General features: G+C 41.5%; 1 protein-coding gene across 5 annotated transcripts in view; it reads right to left on the bottom strand.

Moving 5' to 3' along the window:
* RAPGEF6 (Rap guanine nucleotide exchange factor 6) overlaps positions 1 to 22,888 on the bottom strand; it is a 119,041-nt gene that overhangs the window by 28,523 nt on the left and 67,630 nt on the right. For 3 of the 5 annotated variants that reach the window (XM_017834606.1, XM_017834604.1, XM_017834601.1), the window contains 12 exons: positions 14,308 to 14,439; positions 8,832 to 9,015; positions 7,862 to 7,998; positions 6,707 to 6,865; positions 6,169 to 6,321; positions 5,757 to 5,921; positions 4,861 to 4,968; positions 4,310 to 4,513; positions 3,785 to 3,893; positions 1,852 to 2,095; positions 1,107 to 1,264; positions 60 to 74 (listed from right to left, as the gene is read on the bottom strand). In XM_017834606.1, coding sequence (XP_017690095.1) covers positions 60 to 74; positions 1,107 to 1,264; positions 1,852 to 2,095; positions 3,785 to 3,893; positions 4,310 to 4,513; positions 4,861 to 4,968; positions 5,757 to 5,921; positions 6,169 to 6,321; positions 6,707 to 6,865; positions 7,862 to 7,998; positions 8,832 to 9,015; positions 14,308 to 14,439 — 1,768 coding nt within the window. The remainder of the gene's footprint in view (positions 1 to 59; positions 75 to 1,106; positions 1,265 to 1,851; positions 2,096 to 3,784; positions 3,894 to 4,309; positions 4,514 to 4,860; positions 4,969 to 5,756; positions 5,922 to 6,168; positions 6,322 to 6,706; positions 6,866 to 7,861; positions 7,999 to 8,831; positions 9,016 to 14,307; positions 14,440 to 22,888) is intronic. The other 2 variants (XM_017834605.1, XM_017834603.1) reach the window with 1 other exon arrangement.

Genomic DNA, 22,888 nt, shown 5'->3' on the forward strand with positions numbered 1-22,888 from the left:
TTTTCAGGCAAGCCATGCAATATTAAGGTCTACAGGATGCTGAACATCAGGATACTTACAGTAAAACCCAACAGCTGCAGGCAGGAGAAAAAGAAGAAAACTGTGTCAACAGCAAATCGAGATTCAGATGTTTACAAAACTTATCAAGTGTACACTGTCAGAACTAGTTTGGTTTTCTCTGCTCTTTAAACATGGCAGCATATTTGTTATAGCAAACCTGAAGTAAAGGCAATCTAGGTAGACATGTCCCTGCCCATGGCAGGGGGGTTGGACTGGATGTCCTTTAAAAGTCCTTCCATCCCAAACCAGCCTGTGATTCTGTGATTGATTCCAAGATGAACTAGTTATCAGACAGCAAGAACCTGGAACTGCAGCAAAAAGGGAACTTTTCTGCTATGGATATTTATGACCTGATAGGATATATCTGGGTACATCCCTTCTAAAGGGGAAATCTGCAAGTTTACATAAACATAACTCACAGCCACAAGGCACCTTACAGACTATGTAATTATGCACAGAACTTACACTTGAAATAAGGAAAAAAGATTCTGACTTGACATGTTTACAGGCAGCTGCATATCACAACAAATAACTCCTGCAGCCACCCCATAAAGTGGATTCCTACAGCAACAAAAGCCCACACTACACATCTCAAAACATTTTAAAGGTTTTTAGACACACAGTTGAACATATATAACGTTTGCAAAACACAAAACATTAACATCACTGTGTTGGTAGCACAGCAGTCCTATTCTATCCACAACACTGCTTGAAATATATACTGGCAGATGGGAGATGGACAAGCCAAAGCACCAGTACAGGTAAAAGAGAAAGGTGTGGACAAGGACAATCTGCTTCCACCAGAGCAGATTTACTCCAGTGAATCAATGTCTTTGTAAAAAGAAGTGTCACATTACAAAAAGAGCATGTAGGAGAGGTTCAGGCAGTGTGGATTTTCAGCAGAGCTCCAGTGTGGCCCTGTTGAAGCCACAGGACAGACAAGTAACTGCACTCAGCTCATGTGATGCTGGTGAAACGCATCATTTCCCCCCTGCCCCTGCCCTGTTAATCATCCTGTACAAACCAAGCTCCTTCTGCTGTTTTACCTGAGGGGTTAGAGAAGTCCAGGATGCTGGTTGTGGGCTGGAGCAGGTCAGGGCTGCTGGAGGAGAGGGTCCCTGGGATGGGCATGATGGCCAGGCTGTGGCGGCACTGCCGCGTGCCCACGATGCTGTCGTCCTGCGACTGGCTCACGCTGCCGTCACTGCAAAACAGCTCTGTCTCACTCATGGGCACTCAGCTCCTGCTACTCAGCTTGGGGTGAATGAAACTAAGGGAAATAATGCTGTTCAGCTGTTTAATTACATGTTGTAGACAGGGTTTCAAAACGAGGACAGAGAGGAAAGAGATTTGAAATTGTTCGCGGGGAGAGAAAAGATGTTTTGGTCTCGTTCTGTATTTATGGGGCAGGTGACACGATTTTTTAAAAAACATAAGTAGAGTGGACATAAGGACTAGAGATACTAAGCAATTAGTATCTCTTAATGGCCTTAGCTGAAGGAGGGGAGGTTTAGATTTGATCTTAGGAAGAAATTCCCTGTGAGGGTGGGGAGGCCCTGGCACAGGTTGCCCAGAGAAGCTGTGGCTGCCCCATCCCTGGAAGTGTCCAAGGCCAGGTTGGACGGGGCTTGGAGCACCCTGGGATAGTTAGAGGTGTCCCTACCCTTGGTAGGGGGTGGAATGGGATAGACTTTAAGGTCCCTTCCAACCCAATTCATTCTATGTTTCCATTATTAAAGCATCACAACCTAATGAGGAACAACGACTTTTTGGCAGAAGAGTCTGACAAACCTGAACAGTTTTGGAGGCAAGATGCTGAAACGGGTCTTGTCTAAGATTTTCCTGATTCTGTTTCTGCCACCAGATACAGTGTTTGCTTTCATCTTCTTGTTTCCTTTTTCCCGGGGAAACATCTGTTCCACATCTCCAGGCATATCTGGGATGGAATAACGGTTGTTTTTCTTTTCTGCAATTTTTGGAATATGTGGAATTCCATTCTTCTCTTGTCCTATCCTGCAGAGCAGCTCCTTGAACACTGTGAGAGAAGACACAATCATTGTGAGTTACCTTTGCACGCTCAGAACTTCACAGGGAATTCTTCTTTCCCCCTCAAACCTTTTGCTTTCCACATCCCAGATTGATAATAAGGATTCAGGGTAATCAGCACCATGTATTTATTAGCTTTTTTGTTTGCCTGTTTTTGGTAATGGAGTGCAGATGCTTCCTCAAGAATAACTGCAGCACAGACTGAGATTTTCCCAAACTGCCTTTGTTTGCTTTTCCTAACACTACTGAACAGAAACTGCATCAAATTTCCTGCTGCATTTATCAAGCTAAGCCAGTCTATTACCCACACTGGCATTCCCAAAGATATGATTCCACAGAAATGTTTATCTTCTTCCTGTTTCTTTCCACATATATAAGGTGAAAAAAAAAAGTTCAAATTGGTTTTTCAATATCAATTATTTCTTTAAAGATCTTTTAAAAATCCTTTGAAATCACTCAAGTCAGAAAGTCAGTATTTTCTGTTGAAAACATGGTGATACTGGAAGAATGCAGAACTGTACACAGTAAATTACTCAGACTGTCCCTATGAACAGGGAAACCACAGAAAGTACAGAAAGTCCAGTTAAATTGCATAATTCTATTATATAATAAACTTATAAGTTTTCCCAGTCTACATTTGAATATAACAACAGGATTTGCTCATTGCCAGCACCAGGCACTCAGCACTCAATTAAAATAAGTATCACTGTTGAAAAAAGCTTCAAGACATGAATCCATTAAAATTTATCCAAGAAATCACCTTGAAATTCTATCAGCCAGTAGGAAGAGATTAGAACACGTTTGTAGATGTATGTTGCTTATATTTATAATACAAATGAACCTCTCACTGTCTCAGTTACAGTGATGCTTCATTTCATGTCCTTTCACATTAGTCTGGACCACTGGTGGTGGTTTTATGCTCTTTTTGAATTATGCTAATAATCAACTGCTGAGGGTTTGAAACTCTTTACCCATGCAGGGATAAACATTGAATAATAATTGAAAAGAAAATCAATAGTGAGCAAAGGCAGGTAACTGGGGGGAAGAAAATAAGGAAATCATTAGAAGGTCTTGGATGCAACTACAGAGGAAGGAGTTATTCTGTGCACAGCTTCTGTAGCTCTGGTTATTCTGAACAGGATCATGGAAAAAGAACAGATGATCTGACTGAGATTTTAAAGAGGTATTTATGTGTTTGTATTCATGATGACAATTAAGGGCCAGCATTTATATGCCACACCACTTTTTATATCCCCTTTTCAATTTGAGACATAAAGGCAATTTATCCTCTCGTCCTCACAGCCATTATAAAAACTTCTACAAAACCCCAGTTTTACATCTTTGCCATTTCTTGGCAAAAATATTTTGGTCCAGCTCCCTTGGCTCAGCTTCAGCCACACAGCATGGAGGGACAGTAAAGCAGCTTAAACAGTCACTGAGGGTTTCTCAGGCAGGGAAGAGCTGCCTGTGCTGGCTCTGTGCCCCTCAACGTGCAGCCCCTGGCACACAAGAACTTATCCAAGCAAACAGAGGCACAACGAGGGGACTTCTGCACAACTTCTCACTCCCAGAGCGAGCTGGAAAGGAAGGTGGAATCCTATTGCACTTCTAGAGCCAGAAAGAGTGGAGCTGTTCCTTCACATACACAAGGAATATATCATATATAAAGTCTACTCACCAAAAATGTTTGTTTTTACAGTAATGGAGAGATGTGTGTTGTTCCTCAAGATTTCCAGAGCTTTCACAAAGGTAATGTTCTCAAAGTTCTGTCCATTTACTTCCATTATCTTTAAGAAAAAATAAGAATTAGGCTATTAGGAGAACATCTGTTTGACAGACTTAAAAATACAAAGGTGATAATACAGACACAGTAAGAACTTTCCAGAAGTTCTCATATGATCTTTACAGCAGTCTCAGAATCAAACCATTCCTTGTAAAATAATTATTTTCATCATGTCAGTGAAGTTATATGCTGTGAATAAGACAGGACCTCCATTTCTACCTGACAAATGCTTGAAATAACTTTATTTTTTATGGTAACATGACATTCTTGCAATTAATCAGGAATTTAGAATCAGAAATGTAACGGATATAAATGGAAGCTGAGCTGTGGCATTCCCAAGAAAACACTTGCACAACCTTTTTGTTGAGAACACCAGAGCTGGCTGAACCAGAACATTTAAACTAACATTACTGCTTTTACCTGATCACCACGCTTGAGTCCAGCCTCTGCTGCTTTACTGCCCGTCTCCACAGTCTCTACAAAAATACCAAAGCCCTTGTCACTGCCCCCGAGGAGGCTGAAAAACAGGGGGGAATCTCTGGAAGGTTTTTGCAGCGTGATTTGTCTCCATTTTGCTTTGGCAGCACAGGCAATATTCAACAACCTGAGATGGCCTTTCATCTTCTGTAACACAACACACAAAATGCAGTGCTTTTATCAGAAATGGAAAAACAGCTATGAAAAACACCCCAAGTGCCAGCAAATAGATTTTTGATGCCATGTATTAACATCTTACTAAATAAACCTTGTCCTCTTTTGCAGAAATGCAAAACCCCATAAATGAGTGCCATAGGTACTCCTTATATATATATATATTTAGATATAAAGGCCATATAAACAACAAAAATGTCCATGTTAAAAGCCACCTGTAGCTGTTACATTTATAGACTGCAGTGTGTGAGGCACTGGTAACACTGGAAAATTGAAACATGGTATTAGAAAATGTGACACTCTTTCTTTTTGGCTCCTACCGTATCTTCCAAGTTCTTTTCAAATTCTTCCAGGAATCGAGTCATGGCAGGATCTCCTTCAAAGTCATTAAAATGATTGTTCACCCACAGTAAGACCACTCTGGTAACCTGTAAAAACAGAATAAATTCTGTGTGTGTATATATATGTATATCCACATATACACAAGGGTATCTCTGATTCTTCTCCTATCAGCTTTAATCTATAAACAAAGAAGAATACCTGGACATGGCAGAATAACATCTGACAGATTACTGTTAGGTTTCCTTCAGCTCAAAACTACAACACATAAAACCACTGGCTAAGAATTTTACTGCCATAATTTTCAACATATTGACATGACACAAGTTCCAGACTATCCACATTTTTAATGTGTGTGCACAAGGTTACAAAGAGCTGAACCTGGTTCTATTTCTGGAAGCATTTTTACCAACTGCACTTGTCTTGAGCAGAGTTTATTTGAAGTCCAGAGTTTATAAAAAGTTGTTCAAACAAAATGTGCTCAAAACTCTGGAAAGCTCTGCAGTAGAAATCATGGAAAACAAGCACAATGCTGTTGTAAAAAGAAAACCAGAATGTCCAAGAGAACCTGAACGCAATTCCCTTAAATTTCTGGTGAAAGAGGATTTCAGAGACTGGCATTTACACCTCTTTATATTAAACAGAAAACACTATTTATCATTCTGCAGAAGAGAAGCAGCATCACACCTGATTTTGGATAGCACACCATCACACACAATACCCTGGAGAATCCTTTCTTGATATAAGTGAAAAATACTTTGCTTTAAAATGTTTCATATAAAATAACTGAAGCATAATCCTAGTTTATCACAATAGAAAAAGGAATCCATCTGAACACATTTTCACCAGAAACACTGATCTCTCAGACTCAACCAACCTTATCCCTGAGGCTGTCCACTGTGAACCATTCCAAGAGTTTATTTCCAACTTCCAAGGGGCTTGTTAGAAATGTTCTGTATGTTAAAAGGAAATCTTCAATGTAGGTGGGATCCACAATAGAATGTTCTTCTATTAAGTGCATGATGAGTCGCTCGGGTGTTGCCTGAAAAAAGTAAATGCAAAAAATAACTGGTACCTCTCATCTCTACCTCTCCCTAGAGAGTATTTCAACATAAACCCAGGTGAACAGTATAATATCTTTACAAAGTTCAACTATGGCAAACTCAGGAGAAAACACACTAACATGTTTAAATCAAATCGTCCTGCTTCTCTCAGCCCAGATGTTTTGTATTTATTTACTCATGAATAACAGTTTAATAGATTAGTGGAAAGCATAGAAAGACATTCACCTTGATAACTATGTGGCCTTTCCTGGTTCCACTGCGATCCAGCTCCCTGTGCTCCTTCACCATCACAATTTCTCCCTCTTCCTCCACTTTATGAGTGTTTTTTTCCACATGGTTCAGAATCCTCCAGTAGTCTTGCTGGGCTATACACACAAACTGTCCCCAAACAACAAGAGACTGTGAATAAACATCTAAACCATGAACACATGCCCTTCTGCAGGCTGAACAACCCCAGCTCTCCCAGCCTGACCCCACGGCAGATGCTCCAGCCCTCTGAGCATCTTTGTGGCCTCCTCTGGACTTGCTCTAAGAGGTCCATGTCCTTGTGCTGAGGAGCTCAGAGCTGGAGCCAGTGCTCCAGGCAGGGTCTCATGAGGGGGAGAGTCCCCACACTTCTTCTGATGCAGCCCAGGATGCAGTTGGGCTCTTGGCTTATATCCAGCTTTTCATCCACCCCACCATATCTTAGGATAAAAGTAGTCTGTTTTCTTTTATTAGATGCTAAAAAATACAAAGTAGTTGTACAGAAGTGCAATCTCACCTGACAATCATCTACTTTGGTTCTGACCACTCCATTCATGTACTGTTTGTCCAGAGAGGGAGTAATCCCAAAACTATTTCCCATACAGAGACTCTCGCTCTTCCCATCAGGATAGCTGATTTCCACTGTGCCATTTAAAATAACATACCAAGAATCAAGCTAGAAGAAGAAAAAGAACCAAAACCAAACAAGTGAAGCTAATTCAACGACTTAGAAACTAAGTTCTTATCTCAGACAGGCTCATTCCTGCACTCTCCAGTTTGTTGTCCCCATGGCTCTGCAACATTTCATTCACTGAAACGGTGCAGTGGAAGGCAGCAGTGGAACTGACTGAAACAAGAATGCTTCATTCACTTCAGAACTAACTCCAGAGGGAGGAATGCTGATGAAGAGATTGCTTTTTTAATCTGTGGGCTAATTGCTATGATATATTTATACCATTTAGTGAGAGTGAACACTCTTCCCCTGGGCACCCATTTGGTCACTACCAGAGATGAGTCTACCTCGTCCTCTTGGAGGGATGAACAGGGAATGCCATTCCTGAGGGTTTGATCCAAGCAAAGGGAAAGATCTCAAGATAGTGATTCAGGGCACCTAACCTGGACATCTGTCTCCTCCCAGGGAACATGTATAGAAACTGCTCCTAATTTAGACATTACTAATACTCCATATTAGTATTTAAAAAAAACCCCTATATTATAAGAAGAGAGTTTTTTTCCCCCAATGGGAATTATGCTTTTTTCTATGCCACAAATCATCTTTGAAATAAGTTGGCATTTACCTGATAACAACATCCTGAATGCTCTTTAATGCCCATACTTGGTATATAAAGTATATACTTGGTCTATACTTTTACTCTACCAAGTAGAGTTAAAGTCTTGAACAAGACAGTAACCATCACAGAATGGTTTGGGTTGGAAGGAACCTTAAAGATCATCTCATTCCAACTCCCTCCACGGGCAGGGAACCAACACACAGGTAGAATCTCCCTGAGGGATGAACAGAGGTTTGGGGATTTTGGCTATGGGGTCAGGGTGAGAGAAGAATTCTCTAACTTCCAAGTGTGGAGATGGGAAACCTTTTCCAGCCCTTCAGCCTCAATGCCCTTGGTGACCTGCCTGTGGCACCCACACTGTGCTGCGAGCACTGACTCACCTCTTGGCCATCCTCGAGGATGATGGCTCCTGCTTGCTCCACCACCTCGAAGATCATCACTGAGCAAAGCTCTCTTCTCACAGACATGGTCATGTTTGCAAAGGCAGGGAGTTGATGCATAAATTCCAATAATTGCTCTGTTGGACAAAGGAAACACTGGTATGATGACTGCAGGGCCCAGGGGTTCCTCAGATCCCTCACCCTCCACAGGTCTGTCAAACCCCAGCCACGCTCACAATTGCTCAGTGGGGTCACACTGCCCATTAGTGCCTGGGGCTAAATGAGCCCAGTGTGCACTTTGTCATCCACAGCCAGAGCTCGGCTCTGCAGCCTGGCTGGGGCTCTGATTGACTCTCAGGGCAGCAGTCTAGCTAAGAGGAGAAGCACTTCAGCTTCAAACATTGAGAAAATTAAAAATACCCCTAGGTACAGTAATTACAAGCTTGACAGGAGCATGAAATGATTTTCCTGTGTTCGGAGAGGCAATCTGGAGTACAGCAGAAAGCAAGTTTTGCTATTGAAGTTAATGCCAACTTCTAGTTAAACACTGCAGCAAATTATCTTCATTTGAACTGTTCTGCACTTTACAGCTAAGTATACCTATACTCAGTAATAGTATGTTCTCTTTGCTATTTAGTAACTAATTCAACAGTTTCAGGCAGCCAAAATTACCTTGCTGCCTGTCCCATCACATCAACTCACACAATGACTGTGTATACTTCACATCTTAAGCTTCTCATAGACTGGTGGTTAAAATATTTAGTTTTTCAGAACAAACAGTCTCTCAGACAGTAAGAAGAGAAATCATTCAATTAAGAGTATCACTAAAGCAAAGTGATCACTGGAAGGGATCACTCAATTATTAACACACACACTGAAAATTAAGTCATTGAACAGCTTTCAGATATGCTTCTCTTACAGATATTATATGATGCAGTTTTACGTAAATCTGTGTATTTTTTCTCCTCACCAATGTCATCATCAGTTTTATCTGCAGGCTCTTTCTCAAGGCACTCTCGGACAACATCTCGCCCTAGAAGTGGATCAGAAGTTCTGTCAATGTCTTCATCCTCCTCCTCCTCTTCATCTTCAGAGTCTACAGGTGCTTCTGGAAGACCCGTTAAATCAACATCTCCCATCTCACTTTCTGTGGCCTACAAAGAAAACATCAATCAGACAAAGAGTTCAGTGTCTTCAGTTTAAACATGTATGGTCTGAGGTAGCTAACAAAATAAAAAATAAATTCTGTGACCCACAAGTCAAACTAGAAACTGCAACAGCTCCTTTCTGAACACTGAGGAAAACACATCATGCTGAAATCTATAGTTACTGGATTCTCATTTTATAGTATTTACTATTTCTTGTGAATTCATGTAAAATTGTTTTTTCATAAGTGGAGTCTGTATTAATCACAAAATAATAATGAAGTTTAATTGGTTACCCAATGCCTGTAGACACATTTCTACTGTCAGCAATAGAGGGCAACACAGAGATCACAGTGAGCAGACACACGAGGCCACAGTCCAAGAGAACACAATACATGCAACCAAAAGCAGAACCACACAGGATTCGTTTGCACTAATTCCTTCTGTAAAGTTTAAATGATGTAATTGCATGAAAATAAATTTCCAAACAGATGGAAGGGGGGGGAAAGAAGTTTCAAATTCTCAGTTTCTACAGAGTAGTTGCTCAACCACTCTTTTTGAAGCTTAAGCCAGCATGCAAATCATTTTTCTGTTTAAATTCAAAAATTTCAGCAACAAGATGTGTCACTGCGAAGTATAAGGCAATTACAGAGAAACCTGCAGAAAACAGGAGTTTGTTTTTAAATGAGCACATTTACAACACTCACTTTCACTTTAAAAGAAATCCTTGAGATTCTACAAAAACACTGAACTATCTAAGACATCAAACACTCTGCATGTTCAGTAAACCTCCAAAACAGAGGATGAATTTGAACACTGTGATGGGGCAGCACAGCTTCTCTGGGCAACCTGTACCAGTGTCTCAACACCCTCACAGAGAAAAAATTCTTCCCTATATCCAAGATAAACCAATTTTTTTCAGTTTAAAACCACTGCCCCGTGTCCTGTCACTACAGGACAATAAAAAGCCTTTTGAATAAGCCCACTCTAAATACTGACAGGGTGCAATAAGGTGTGAGCCCCAGCACCTGGACAGAGGAGCAGCACTGCCTTCCTGCACTAAATCAAAACACACTGGGGTTTAGATGTAAGCTTGGACTTTGGAGCTTGTCCCTGATTTAACAGTTAGCCAACAAACCTACTAACTAAAGCTTAAATGATTTAGCAAAAACATATCTTTCAGAGGAATCTAACAATACAGAGGGTTAAATCTGTTTTACATTACATCACTTTACTGGCTCCTGTAGCTCACATTAAGTTTTGGAATTAAGCCCAAGTGCAAATTGTGCTTGGAGAGTTTCAGCAGCACATGATCAGTACAGCGTTTTATACAAGGACTTTTCTAGCATTTCTTCATCTAAATAGCCACAATTTACATCAACTGCTCCAGGCTGAATAAGGCAGACAACAGCACCACTCCCCACTTCGATAATCTCAAGCTAAGGTAGAAAAACTGAGGCTACAGGTTCTACAGAATTTTGTGTATCCTATATAGGAAAATAAACAAATCTCCTTTCTTGGTAAGTTATGACCTGATCTAGCTATGAAATAGGAGATGGTCCTCCAACTGTGCTTCAAAGATTATGTGCAGAGGGTTGACAGAAGGCTGGCAGGTCAGGCAGAGCTGGAAAGAACAGGAAGGGTTCTGCTCATAAAGTCATCTGAGGAAGTAGCTGCTCTTCCCAAGCATGATGCTCCAGCTGTTTCCATTATCAAATATCAAAATCATTCTTAACAGAAACATTCTGAACGACTGATTTACAAAATGAAACCAGAAGCTGCAGTCCTCACATCTCACCCAAACATGGATTTCCAGGATCAGGTCCACAGTGCAGGAGTATCTACCGAGATACACATCCTTGATGCATATTTTATACACAATCCATTTTAGTATCAAGACCTTAACCACAGCTGGAATCACTGCTGGGCAATAATGTTGCTGCCCACTGCCAAAGTGATAAATGAAGGATTTGGAGAAAGGTGAAAAGGAGAGAGAAACTTTCACTGACAGAACTGAACAGGTCAGAAAAAAGAGATGCAAATTGGTTGGTCACTGAGAGAAGAGCAGTGCCAGGTGCTGACACTGGCAACTCATCCATTACAGGAGAGGGGAGACCCTGCCCAGCCACACCCAGAGACACAACCTGGACTCCCTGTGTGAGCCTGGGTGGGCACCTTAAAGCCCATCCCACGAAAAGGGCAAAGGAAGATGTTTTCACTGTGTAATACCTGCTGGATTCTTTATCCCCAAGGGTACCTATCACAGGTCAAAGCAGCTGTACCAACCCTCATTTCAACTGCTCTCTGCACAACCACACAGCTTCTCCTGCTTCTGGCTGAACACCATAGTTCTGAAATTAAACACACTGTCAGAACGGGGTTGAATGAAAAAAATGAATAAAAACTCGAAAATCCTCCTCAAGCAAGAAGTTGTTTTAAAAATTGTAGGGAACAACTTACTTTTTTTTTATTATTATTAAAAAAGGTCTACAGTCCAACAGAAAGACAGCTGCTGTGCAGTATTCCAAGCAAGCTGGAATTTGCAATACACACATTTGGACATTTCAGTGTCCCTGTTTCGGACACCAAAACACTGAAAGCTCCAACAGGGAGCATCAGCAGTACAGGACAAGAGAGAAAAATACCTTCATAAATTTATTTGCACCACTTTTTGCAACTACCTCAAGGTTTAACACCATGTGCCCATAGCAGTGCTTACAGGCAGGAATCCTCTTGTGCTGATCTCACCTTCAGCTTTATGTTCATCATTTCCTGTTTAACTGGAAATGGGTTTTATCTTGGGCTGAGATGCAGCTGGAACCAGGGAAACCTCATTTCAACACTATCAATGAATGCAGTGTACATAGATGAACAGAAAGTCTTTCCAAATCTTAATAAAATACTGCATCATTCTTTGGTTCTACCACTCTAATCCTATTTTCCTATTCTGGAATGACGTTTGCACTACTTACTGTAAAAATTAATGTTAAGATACCATTCATAAAAAAGGTCATTTCAAGGCTACATTAATCAAAATTATTCAGAACATTAGTGACATTAATGACATTACTGGAGAGCTTGGCATGCAATAGATACAAAACTGACTGCAGCAGCAAGGCAGCATTTTCCAAATATTCCATAAAAAGCTGTATTTTGTTGTACCAAAAATGCTTTCAATTACTGAGCCAATACATTACACTCAAAATGTAGGTTTACTGCATATCAAAGAGATTCTCTGCCTTCATAATACAATGAATATTGGGGGAAAGTTTCTTTTTTCTTTGTGATTTCAAAATCTGTCTGTACTGACGTGTCACTGCAATATAATGCAATGTTAAACACTGTGCCATGGCATTATTACACCATATCTATCTATTACCAAGCAATATCAAGCTATCACTTAGAGATGTGTGACAAACAGTAAGGGAATTCTCCAACACTAACTGTTACTGCTACTGCAATAAAGCCCATAAAATACAGAAATGCACCTAAAGTGCATCTTTTAACAGGCTGGTGTTTGCACATTAGGCACATGAGAAAATATACTAGAAATTCACTAAAAAAATAAGAAGGGAGGGGAAACCTCAGTGGGTTGTTGGGTTCCCCCCACCCCACTCCTGACATGCCTGTTGCACATCTTATCTTCACCCACAGCTCATCAAATGCTGGACTCTCCAATGCTGTCTGCCAGGATTCAGGACACTGTAGCTCTGATCATAAAGGGCTGTAACATTCTCTTTGAGGGTCTCCCACAAGTCTGACAGTGCAGACCTGTCCACGATTCCTTCAGGATTCAAAACCAGCCAGGCTCATGTCACTGAACAGGAAATTCCTATCTGAAAAGTCCCCACTCCTCAAAATTAATAGAAAATCTGCAGACATTTTCACATTAATATATTAATCATTCCTTAGGGTACAAAATACTTTGCACCACTGTTTATTTGCTACAGTGCATGTGAATATGTTATTCCATCATTTCTTTTACTGATACAATTTTTATTTGTTTAGCAATTATGCTCTTCTGGCATTTTCTGATGAGTAGACAAAAGGCAATTAACCACACACGATAGAATATTCACTCATTACAAGATACCATGGCTAGAATGATATCTTCATTATCAATAATATATTTTAAGTGCTTTTCACTTAGAGCAACCTCTCCAAACTACTCAGGTAGACAGGCAGGCAGACATGGTCAGGGAGACCATCCATCACCATCCTAATGCCTGACATGCTAAGGTACAACACACAGACTAGTTCTGGTGACTCTGACTGATCACATCAATTCTGTGGATGCAGAAAATAAAAAAATGATAAGAATAATCAAGATAAAGAACACCATCTTCCAGCAGGGCCTCTCAGAAGTTAAAGGAGTCACAGAGCATCTTGGAGAGGCTCTCTCAGGGATGCCAGCTACTCCTGACCCAGCTGGCAGCAAGCAAATCTAAAGAAGTAGTAAGGGAATAGGTGAAACAGGACAAAAACTCTGAGACACTTCTAATGTTCTAAGGGAAATTTTGCTTTAATGGCTTATTTTTAAAGCTCCCTAAATAATACGTTGCTGTAAATAGAAATATCACTGATCTGTTTCTAGTATAGAAATAATACCCAGACAGCACCTAAGGAGAGGGAACAGGTGTCTGAAATCAAGTTACACCTACACTGTGCTCCACAATCCTGTGTACCCAGTGCTGGGGCTGGATTGTAACTTGGAAGTGGAAAAGCTGTGAAATTACTGATCAACACAGAGCCAAGCTGAGCCCCCTCATCAAGCAGAACATAAACACCCATGGAACAGCTCTGGGATGTGACACCAGACAGGTAACTTATTAAGTGTATTATCTGTAAACAAATGAAGCTCTCTCTGGATTTCAGCCAACTTCTATTCTCAGCGAGCCACACTAGAATTTCCACAGTCAATTAGTGCAGGGAGTGGGTTTATTACCATGCTTTTGTTTGCAGAACTGAACATCTGCTATTAGCAATAAATACAAATAATCAAGGAAGGTATTGGAAACATGAGGCTGATTTCATGAGATTTGTTCCATTTCAGAAAGGAAAATGATCCCATAAATCAACAAATATGACTTCTAAAAGCCACAGAGTACTTGGTGGTACAGACACATGTGAGAAGCAACAAAAAGAGCTTTACAAGCAGCTTGTTGCACTCCTGTGTGTCTGTGGGGGTGGGCAGAAGCACCAAGAGGGCTTTAACCAAAATCTTGGATAAAGGGCCGCTCTTCTTCTTTATGGAATATTTAACATCAAGGAAGGCAAAGCAGGAAACAAAAGCCATCTCACCTGATAGATGTCAGACAGGCTGCTGCTCCCAGAGTCACTGGCAATGCTACACCCAGACTGGCTGGAGGGCACGTGTGTCACCTGAGGGTGGGGATTGTCCGTGAGGTGCATCTTGGTAAGGTCAGCTGGGAGCTGGGAACGGGAAGGATTTGGGGAAAGGCAGGAAAAAGAAAGGAAAACAAGATGTGTAAGTCTGATTTGAAGACACGGTTATTTAAATAACTTTTGTTAAGTGTTTGTGTTCGAATTGTTGAATTATCGAATCAAACTCAAACTGAATTTGAATCTGTAACTTGATGTACATTTTGAGAAAAAGCTAATTTAGACTAAGCTTGCCCAATCACACTCCAGATTTCATATAATTGATAAAAAATGATGCACCTCTCTACAGAACAAAGGTCTGGGCTCTTTATAGCTGATATCCCCCAAGAAGATAAATATATGATGCTGGCCAAACAGCCTGCAGTATTTAACATTAGCTGACGTTACAATCCAATATGAAGCAGGATTCCTCTTTATAAATTCAATTTATGCACCTTAGTTTGAGAATAACCTTTAGAAAATACCAATATAGAACAAAAAGTAATGTAATCTAAACAAAAGGTTTGGTCTATAAAGGGCTTTGAATTTTAAGAAAATGAGTACACAGAAAGAATGCGATGCATTTTTGGTACAGCTATATACAACAGCACCTCTATTTTATAAATCTATCTGTAAATGAGCACACATATGCAGATATGTAAATTCTGGTGTATGACTCAAGTCCACAAACATGGTTCTTTCTACTGAAAAAAAGCAAATATCAGCAGTGGCTTTTGAAGATTCAGAGCTGCATGAAATCCTATCAAGTAACCAACCCTTTAATTCAGCTGCTTGTTTATTTTCTGCCACATGTACTTCTAATATTTTTTAAATTTATACTCGACAATATGAAAAGAACATTGTACCAAGGAATCATAGATTCTCTACATGCTTTTACCATTGTAAATTATAAAAGTTATACACTATTCCTTCAAAAAATGTTCTGATGCAGAAAAAAGCCCAAAACTAATCTGACAGAATCAGTGCTATGATAAAATGAAAAGATTTCTTCTGTAAAGATTCCACATTGTTGTGTCAGCCACATTCAGTCCTACAAATTAAAATACAGTATTGTACAAATGCTGCTGCTCTGGTATCAACTTTATAAATACTGACTAAAGAGAAGTGGTAAACAGGTTTTGATTTGGAATCATGTTTTTATGTCCATTATTTGAAGAGCACACAAGAGAAGCACTTTACCAAATATCAGTTCACTATTTTCCAAAAAAGTGGCACCACGGGTCTTCCCACCCCCAGAAAAAAAAATTTGATACCCTCTGACACATGTAACAATTTTATTATCAAATTGTGATGAGGAACATGGCGGATGTTGTGTCCCTTGTAATTCCCATGACATTCCCATTGGCAGTCACTACTCAAACCAAACCACTCTACGGGCTATGAAAGACTATAATGCTATTTCTCCCTCTCCTAATTCTTACCTTATTCTAGCTTTGTGTATCTTTTGCTAACAAAAAGAAAGTATAAAATATCCAACCTGTAAATTCATACCTGTGGTCACGTGCATCTGTGACAAGGAGAAAGTTTGAAATGATTACTAAACTCTCACAAACTCCCACAAAAAACCCCATCAGAGCAGGAAGTATTAAATAGTGAACTTGATCCAAAAGGGAACACAACACTTTGAAGCCACCAGAAAAGGTTTTGCAGGTTGAAAAAAAAAAACTATTTTCAGGATTTGAGAACAGCAAAAAGGTCAAAGCATTCAGGTGACAAAATCCAACCCAGTGGCCAAAGGTACCCTCGCTGTGAGCACACGGGGGAGAGCTGATGTGACCTCCCAGCCATAGCAAAATGAGCAGCAGTGAAGCTGGGATTTAATCCTGGTCCAAATGAACACAGTACAGAACCCATTTCTGTGCCACACACCACAGCACTGCCCATGCAGCACCTCTGCCAGGCACGAGGGAGTCCCATCACCCTCCCTACAGGGGCAGGGAGTCCCATCATCACCCTCCCTACAGCCCACGGTGGGTAAGGCACCGATGTCTCACCACATTGCTGGGGGAGGTTGCTCCTCTGGCTTTCCCCACGTGCTGTTGCAGGGCAGGGCTGGGTGTGGGTGCCACGGGGTGCCACTGCTGCCCTGCTCCTGCAGCTCACCCCCAGCCCCTCTGCGGCAGCGCGGCGCTCCCAGCCACGCTCCGAGCACGTCCGAGCCAGGTCAGCACATCACTTCCCAGGGAGAACATCCAGCAGCACTGTGGGACTGCTGGCAAATTACCAGGCAGGGCTGCTGGCAGAGACACTGCAAGTCAGTGGAACTGAAAAATCCAGGAGTTTCAGGAAATTACGGAACAAATCAGCCCATAGAGATTCATTACCCCAGCACTGCTGCAAACTCCCCAGCCTGTCCCCATCTTTATAACCTCCCTATCCCAACAACCAGCTCTGATTCAGCTTCCATCTTTCCATCCATAAGCAAATCCCACACTGACTGTGATGATACAGACACAAGGAAATCTAATTTAAGCTGCCTGCTATCCAGATTCTCAAATTTTCAAAACTACTCCAAGAACACAGTGAGGAGGACCAGGAGAGGAACGAAATCTATGGGATTTCCCAGGAGAACAAGGGTAGGTGCCTGCTCTCTGCCAACAACTGGTTTTATTAAAGCCTGTTCTGGCTCAAAGACATCACCACACACTCTAAGATACCAACTACCACATATAGTTTATCTTCTCTAATTTAGTTTTGATTTTTAAGGTTCTTGTGACAAACATTGTTTTCCAAACCTAGATTGAGAAGTGGAGCTCTGTCTGGTTTAGTGGAAGGTGTTCTTGCCCACAGCCGGGGATTGGAAAGGGATGAGCTTTAAGGTCTCTCCCAACACAAACCATTCTGACTCTGCAATTCCAATTCATGCTGGAACAGAACATGGCTCTCAAAATAAGCAAGTTGTGGATATACTTTGTATGCCATTTTCACAACAACTCACTGAAGACCAACTCAAAGCACCACCAGCCTTCCCAAAGGAGTATTTCTAATCAACTTACTACTTCTAATCACAACTGATCTTCATTCCCCCTGCCAGCCTTCCCTTCATTTCCATCACCTATAAAGGGTATGTACAACACTTCTGCTGGACTCTGCAATATATTCTTGTAAAAGACATTTAATGCAAGTTAGATGCAAGGAAACACCACAATATCTCTTTAAATTGGAGAGAGAGAGATAAGGTTTATTTGAGACAAGTGACCTTTAAAGTACTGCTTGCCACTCTATTCGATCTCCCAAAATAAATCAAAGCTTCTGCCTTTTGTATGTCATTTTTATTACCCAAACTGATTGTTCTTTCTCTCAGAGCTCACTAAGCAGTAAGACACAAGGAGGATGTTCCTGTACCAACATGACAGCAGGCACAGGAAGGACTAGCTGGATGTGGTAGGGAAGTTGCTGGAAGTGACATAAAATTGTCTTAACTATTAATGATTATAATTTTTTTTTTGTGAAACTTAGAAACTCTTGTTACAATTGCATCCATACCTTGAAAAATCATGCATTGGGACACAAGTACAAAATAGCAATGTTCCCCTGTGTCCACCTTAGAGAGGCTTTGGGATGCAGATGTATGCATCTGCAATATCTTCTGGCTAGGTGTGTGCCCCAGCAGCCACAGACAGGAAATCCCCAAACATCCATGAAATTCTGATAAACACTCCAATAGACTACTTCTTTGCCACTTTAAACCACAACAATTTCATTTTTCCCCAAGAAGGGATAATCTGGAATTGGAATATGAGTACATCTGACATGCTGGCACAGTCTGTCCCTGCATCCGTGCCAGCACATCCTTGTGACTGACCTTTCCCAACAAAGGGATATTTAGGACCAAACCCCCCACAGAAATGCCACACTGCAGTTCAGAGCTGCACAAGAAAGAAAGTTAAGAAAATAGAAGTTCTGGTCGGTACAGCCACCTACAGCTCTGCCCTCCCACTGAGTCAGGAAAACACAGTTGGTGATTACACCAAAAAATCTTGGCTCAACAAGGGAATTTTTAAAGAGATATTGCAAACTGCAGTGGGAAAAAAGGAGAGAAAAAACACTAAACCCTCTGGAAGCTCATCCTAATGGCAGCATCAGCCTGTCTTGCAACACAAACCCAGAAGCACTGGCAGACTGGACTAGGTTTTGTTAAAGGTGTGTGATTGGGAATAGGGTACAGAGGGACACCTCACCCTGCTCTCCAGGACACAATCAAGGGAGGGTCACTCAGCAGAGAGGGGAGGGAGGGGGAGAAGACATGGCAGTGCAAAAGCCAGCTCTGAGTAACAATTAATAAAAACTGACGTGAACAAAATACTAAACTTTCCCCACAGCAACCCTGAAAACACCCCAAGGTGAAGACTCCAGAGGTCCACCAGGAGCTTGGCTTTTGCCATTGATTTCATGGGTGCAGCCACCCAGCACCAAAGCACTCCTGCTGCCAAACCAGAGAACTGAGAACTTTCTAAAAGTGGTTTGGCAACAAGAGCAGAGCAACAACGTGATGATTTCTCCAAGAGACTGCTGAGGTTTCCCACAGTTCCCCAGTAAGAACTGTGTCGAGTCTAACAAAGATGAGTACAAGGTTGTGCACCTGCACCCAGATCATGTCTGTAATTTTGAAAATAATTGGGGTGTGAGCTCTGACACACAGCCCAGCTCTCAGGCCAGCAGAGAGAGGAGAGTGCGTCTGCAGTGACATTTAATTCCCACGTAAACTCCATTTACTCTCAGCAGTGAAGTCACACAGAATACTTGGGAATTAAATTAAAGGCTAATTTCACTATAACAGACTTTTAAGATTGCACATGCCCTGTACAACAGAGCAAATGACGTGACCTTTGACGAGATGACCACCCATCAACTCCTCTGAGAAGGACACTAGAAATGATGGTCAGCCTGAGGACAGCCTTCCTTTATGTGCTCCTCAGGAAGGCTTTGCTAAAAATAAAGGCTCTGGAAAGTCATTGCAGAGGTTAAATAGAGAGAAAGGCAACCACAGAAGTCATGAGCGAAGTTCTATCACAGGACAGCTAAACAGACCTTTTTCTTTTTTATTCCCCACTTTTTTTGATGGAAAGGAATCATTAGAACCTCTTTTGGCACAGAGACCATGCCCTTCATCCTGCATTTCCACAGTGATTTAGTTTTGGATTTGCTAGTATCTTTACCCTGTGGAAAAGGCACATCTTTGTGTTCATGCCACAAGTTCTGAAAATACCTGTCAGTGTTTCCTGTTACACTTGGGATAACCAAAAAACACAGGCTGAAAAGGCACAGACAACATGAATTTGCAAAATAGTCTTGACAGAGACACAAGACCTATGAGTTATCTTTTTCTACATGTGAAAGACGCTTCACCATCGTGTTTCACCCTGCAGTAAGTGGTATGTTTATTAAACATATTCAGAAACATCCCACAATGAGGGCAGTGGCCAAAGGACTCATCATCAGAAAACAGATTACTAAAGGAAGCACAACCTGCATAATTCTCCTGGTGTACAGCATCCATTCCAAACTCAAATTAATGGAAAGAAAATGCCTAACAGGGAACCAAAAGGTTTGCCTCATTCTTTTTTAGGTGCTCCTTGATAGCAAAGTTTTTTATCAGTTTTTCTGGATCCCCACATGGATGTTTACAACCAATCGATCCAGTCTGGACACGGGAGAAGCATCAGCCTCTGAGGGAACAGTCTGTCCTTTTCCAGGCTGTGTAAGCAAATTTTCTGTCCTTGGTTTTACAGATTGTCAGTAACCTTATACCTTATTTGCTTTTCTGAAGTTGCCTGAAACGTTGCCAGTGCGAATAATATTCAGAAACAACACCGGATTTATTTTCCATGGAACACCCGAGGCCCGGCACAGCCCTGCAGTGTCGGAGCTGCCATGGAAAAGCCCCAACCCGCCACCCCACTGCTGGCACCAGCTCTCCAAGACAAACAGCCCCAAAGTTAAGGCACATATATCCAGTATTTTGTTTATTGCTTGAGGTTTTCCACGAAGAGGTTTGCACTGCTTTAAGCTGGAGCCATTAACACGTGCTCAGGGCAGTAGCTGTGACGGCACTGGGTAACCTCAGCTTTAGGAAATGCTCCTGCTCCGCCTCCAGCACACCCAAGTGGTTTAGGGACAGCAATTTGCCTTCTCAGATGACACAGAAAGCCTGCACTGTTACAAACTGCCAGCTAAAAAAAAAAAAAAAAAGGTATATTTGCCTTCAGTCTTAAACCAAACTGCCAAACTAAAGAGACCACTTGAGCAGGATCCTCTGAACCAGAAGCTCCCACCTCTCTCTCGCAGCATCTACATCCTTCCAGTCTCTTCTTACGCCATTTTCTCTTTGACACCCTTGATTCAACACCTTCCACAGACTTAATATTGAATTAGTTCTGCCTGAATTTCTCCCTTTTAATTCCCATTTGCGCTTCCAGTCTTTGATCCCCCCATTTTTTGGCAGCTCTGGGAGTTTTCCTCTTTCTGTTGCAATCTCAGGTACACCTCCAACAACTCTGATTTCCCAAGAACCTACCAAAGCAGGGAAAGCTCTGTCCAAGGAGCTGGAGTTTTTTCTTGGCATCAGTAAATTATTTTAATCATCTCATATATCGTGCCAGTAAATTAACAAGGAACCACCAAAACCCACAAGTTCTCTGAAGTTATTCTGCAGAATTTTCAGTAGCCTTTTTCACAAGGATTTGTATAAATTAACTCTGTTTTTGCTCACCTTTTACATATGAGCTACAATTCTGTTCCAGTTTAAAATACACTTAGAGCTGTGTTAATGGGAGAGGAGAAAGTTGCTCCTCTGAGATACAGAGAGAGGCCACTTAGGTGTCCACAGAGAGGGTAAGATGAGCCCAGCTGAATTAGCCATGCTGACATCAGTCCTCAGCTAACTTAATGCAAACAGAAACATTTCCTCCTTAAAGACCACAGATGGTTCACCAGTGGCAGGAAAGCAGCCTTATTCAGATTTTTAAAGAGCAGCAGGGATGTTTGGGAATGGGTTTTTTGTTGTTTTTAAAGCCCACTGATGGTTCAAGGTTTTTCCAAAAGAGGTTCACATAAAATCCTGTAACCTTCAATACCATGATGCAAAGAAAAACGGTGCCTATCCAACTACACAAACTTCATGACATTATTTATTTCAAATCACGTTTCAATTCATTACCTACAGTACCTACCCCAGTTATCAGTACTACAGATATGAATCTCAAAGAAATAAGGACCAAGCTTACACCATTCATGACAGCTTTGCAGTGCCTTGAAAACTATCCCTGGAGCCTTCCTAAAATATCTCCAGGCTTACATTAAAATAAAAGAAGCACACACAACACATAAAAAAAAAAATCTAAAAGAATTAATAATCCCCAGAGGCTGTTCTGTGCCTCTGGCAGCCAAGAGCTTTTTGGTCTTCATGGCTCCTACAGCCCATAGAAAATAAAATCCTCTGAAGCATTACGTTTCCTTAGTTACAATAAGGTGACATGAGGACAGAATTTCAACCTAAATTCTGGTGTTGCCTTAAACCACACATGTAATGCAATTTTAATTTGGTTTTCATATGTCTAAATTATAGATTACTACTATGCCTTAACTCACGATATGTTGAGTGTCTGACACGCAAACAGCTTTGGAGAGAAATGGGTCTGCAAACCCACCTGTGAAAAACTGTACCAGTATTGGTGGGAGCTCCATTATACTGGGAATATCCAGCATGTAAACATAGCTGATGGTTGCAAAAAATGCAACTTCACACAGACCAACTCTTCTCTGGTCCACTCAGAGTAACATCGTTTTAAACGCCAACACTTGTGTTTTGTTATTTTGACTATGAAACAGGACATGTTCAAAAAGTGCCATTTTCAGTGCCAGAGATCAAATTTTACTCTGTGTTCTCACCACTGAAAATTAATACATTACAACAGCAAAAAGAGCCTTTTCTGAATAATTACAGTAGGAAACAAACTGTGACAGGGGCTGGGGATGCTCTGAGTTCCGTGAGGAGCGCAGCAATTCCAGCAGCAGCCCCACGTTTGGGAACTCTCATCCCCAGCCAGTCCTGCAGGGCACATGGAATTCCACATCTACACCGAGCTGCATCTCGACTGAATAATTTATCAGCTCTCAGAGACACGGTTGGTAAAACCCAGCGGCGATGACGAGCCCTCTTTACACATGCCCAGGCTGCTCCATCCTCAATGCAGTGACACGCAGGTGACAACCAGCTCCAGGGACACACCGAGCAGGGCTCCAAGGACATGGGAGCACAGCGAGCTCACTGATGCTGCCAGCATCACCTCGGAGCCAGGAGCTGGGTAGGGAGGCCCTCAGATCCTGCACATGCTAAAAAAACAACAAAGGAGCACCAATCTCCAATGCACGTTCTCTTTCTGCATTCATCAAGAAATGCATTCGTGGAAGTGAGAGGGGCAAAACAGGGTGGTCCCAGCTCAGGCTGTAGCTGTAAGGGGAATTGTAACAAAGCAGG

This window comes from Lepidothrix coronata, unplaced genomic scaffold (genome assembly GCF_001604755.1).
Source record: "Lepidothrix coronata isolate B3197 unplaced genomic scaffold, Lepidothrix_coronata-1.0 Scaffold236, whole genome shotgun sequence".
Lineage (NCBI taxonomy): Eukaryota > Metazoa > Chordata > Aves > Passeriformes > Pipridae > Lepidothrix > Lepidothrix coronata.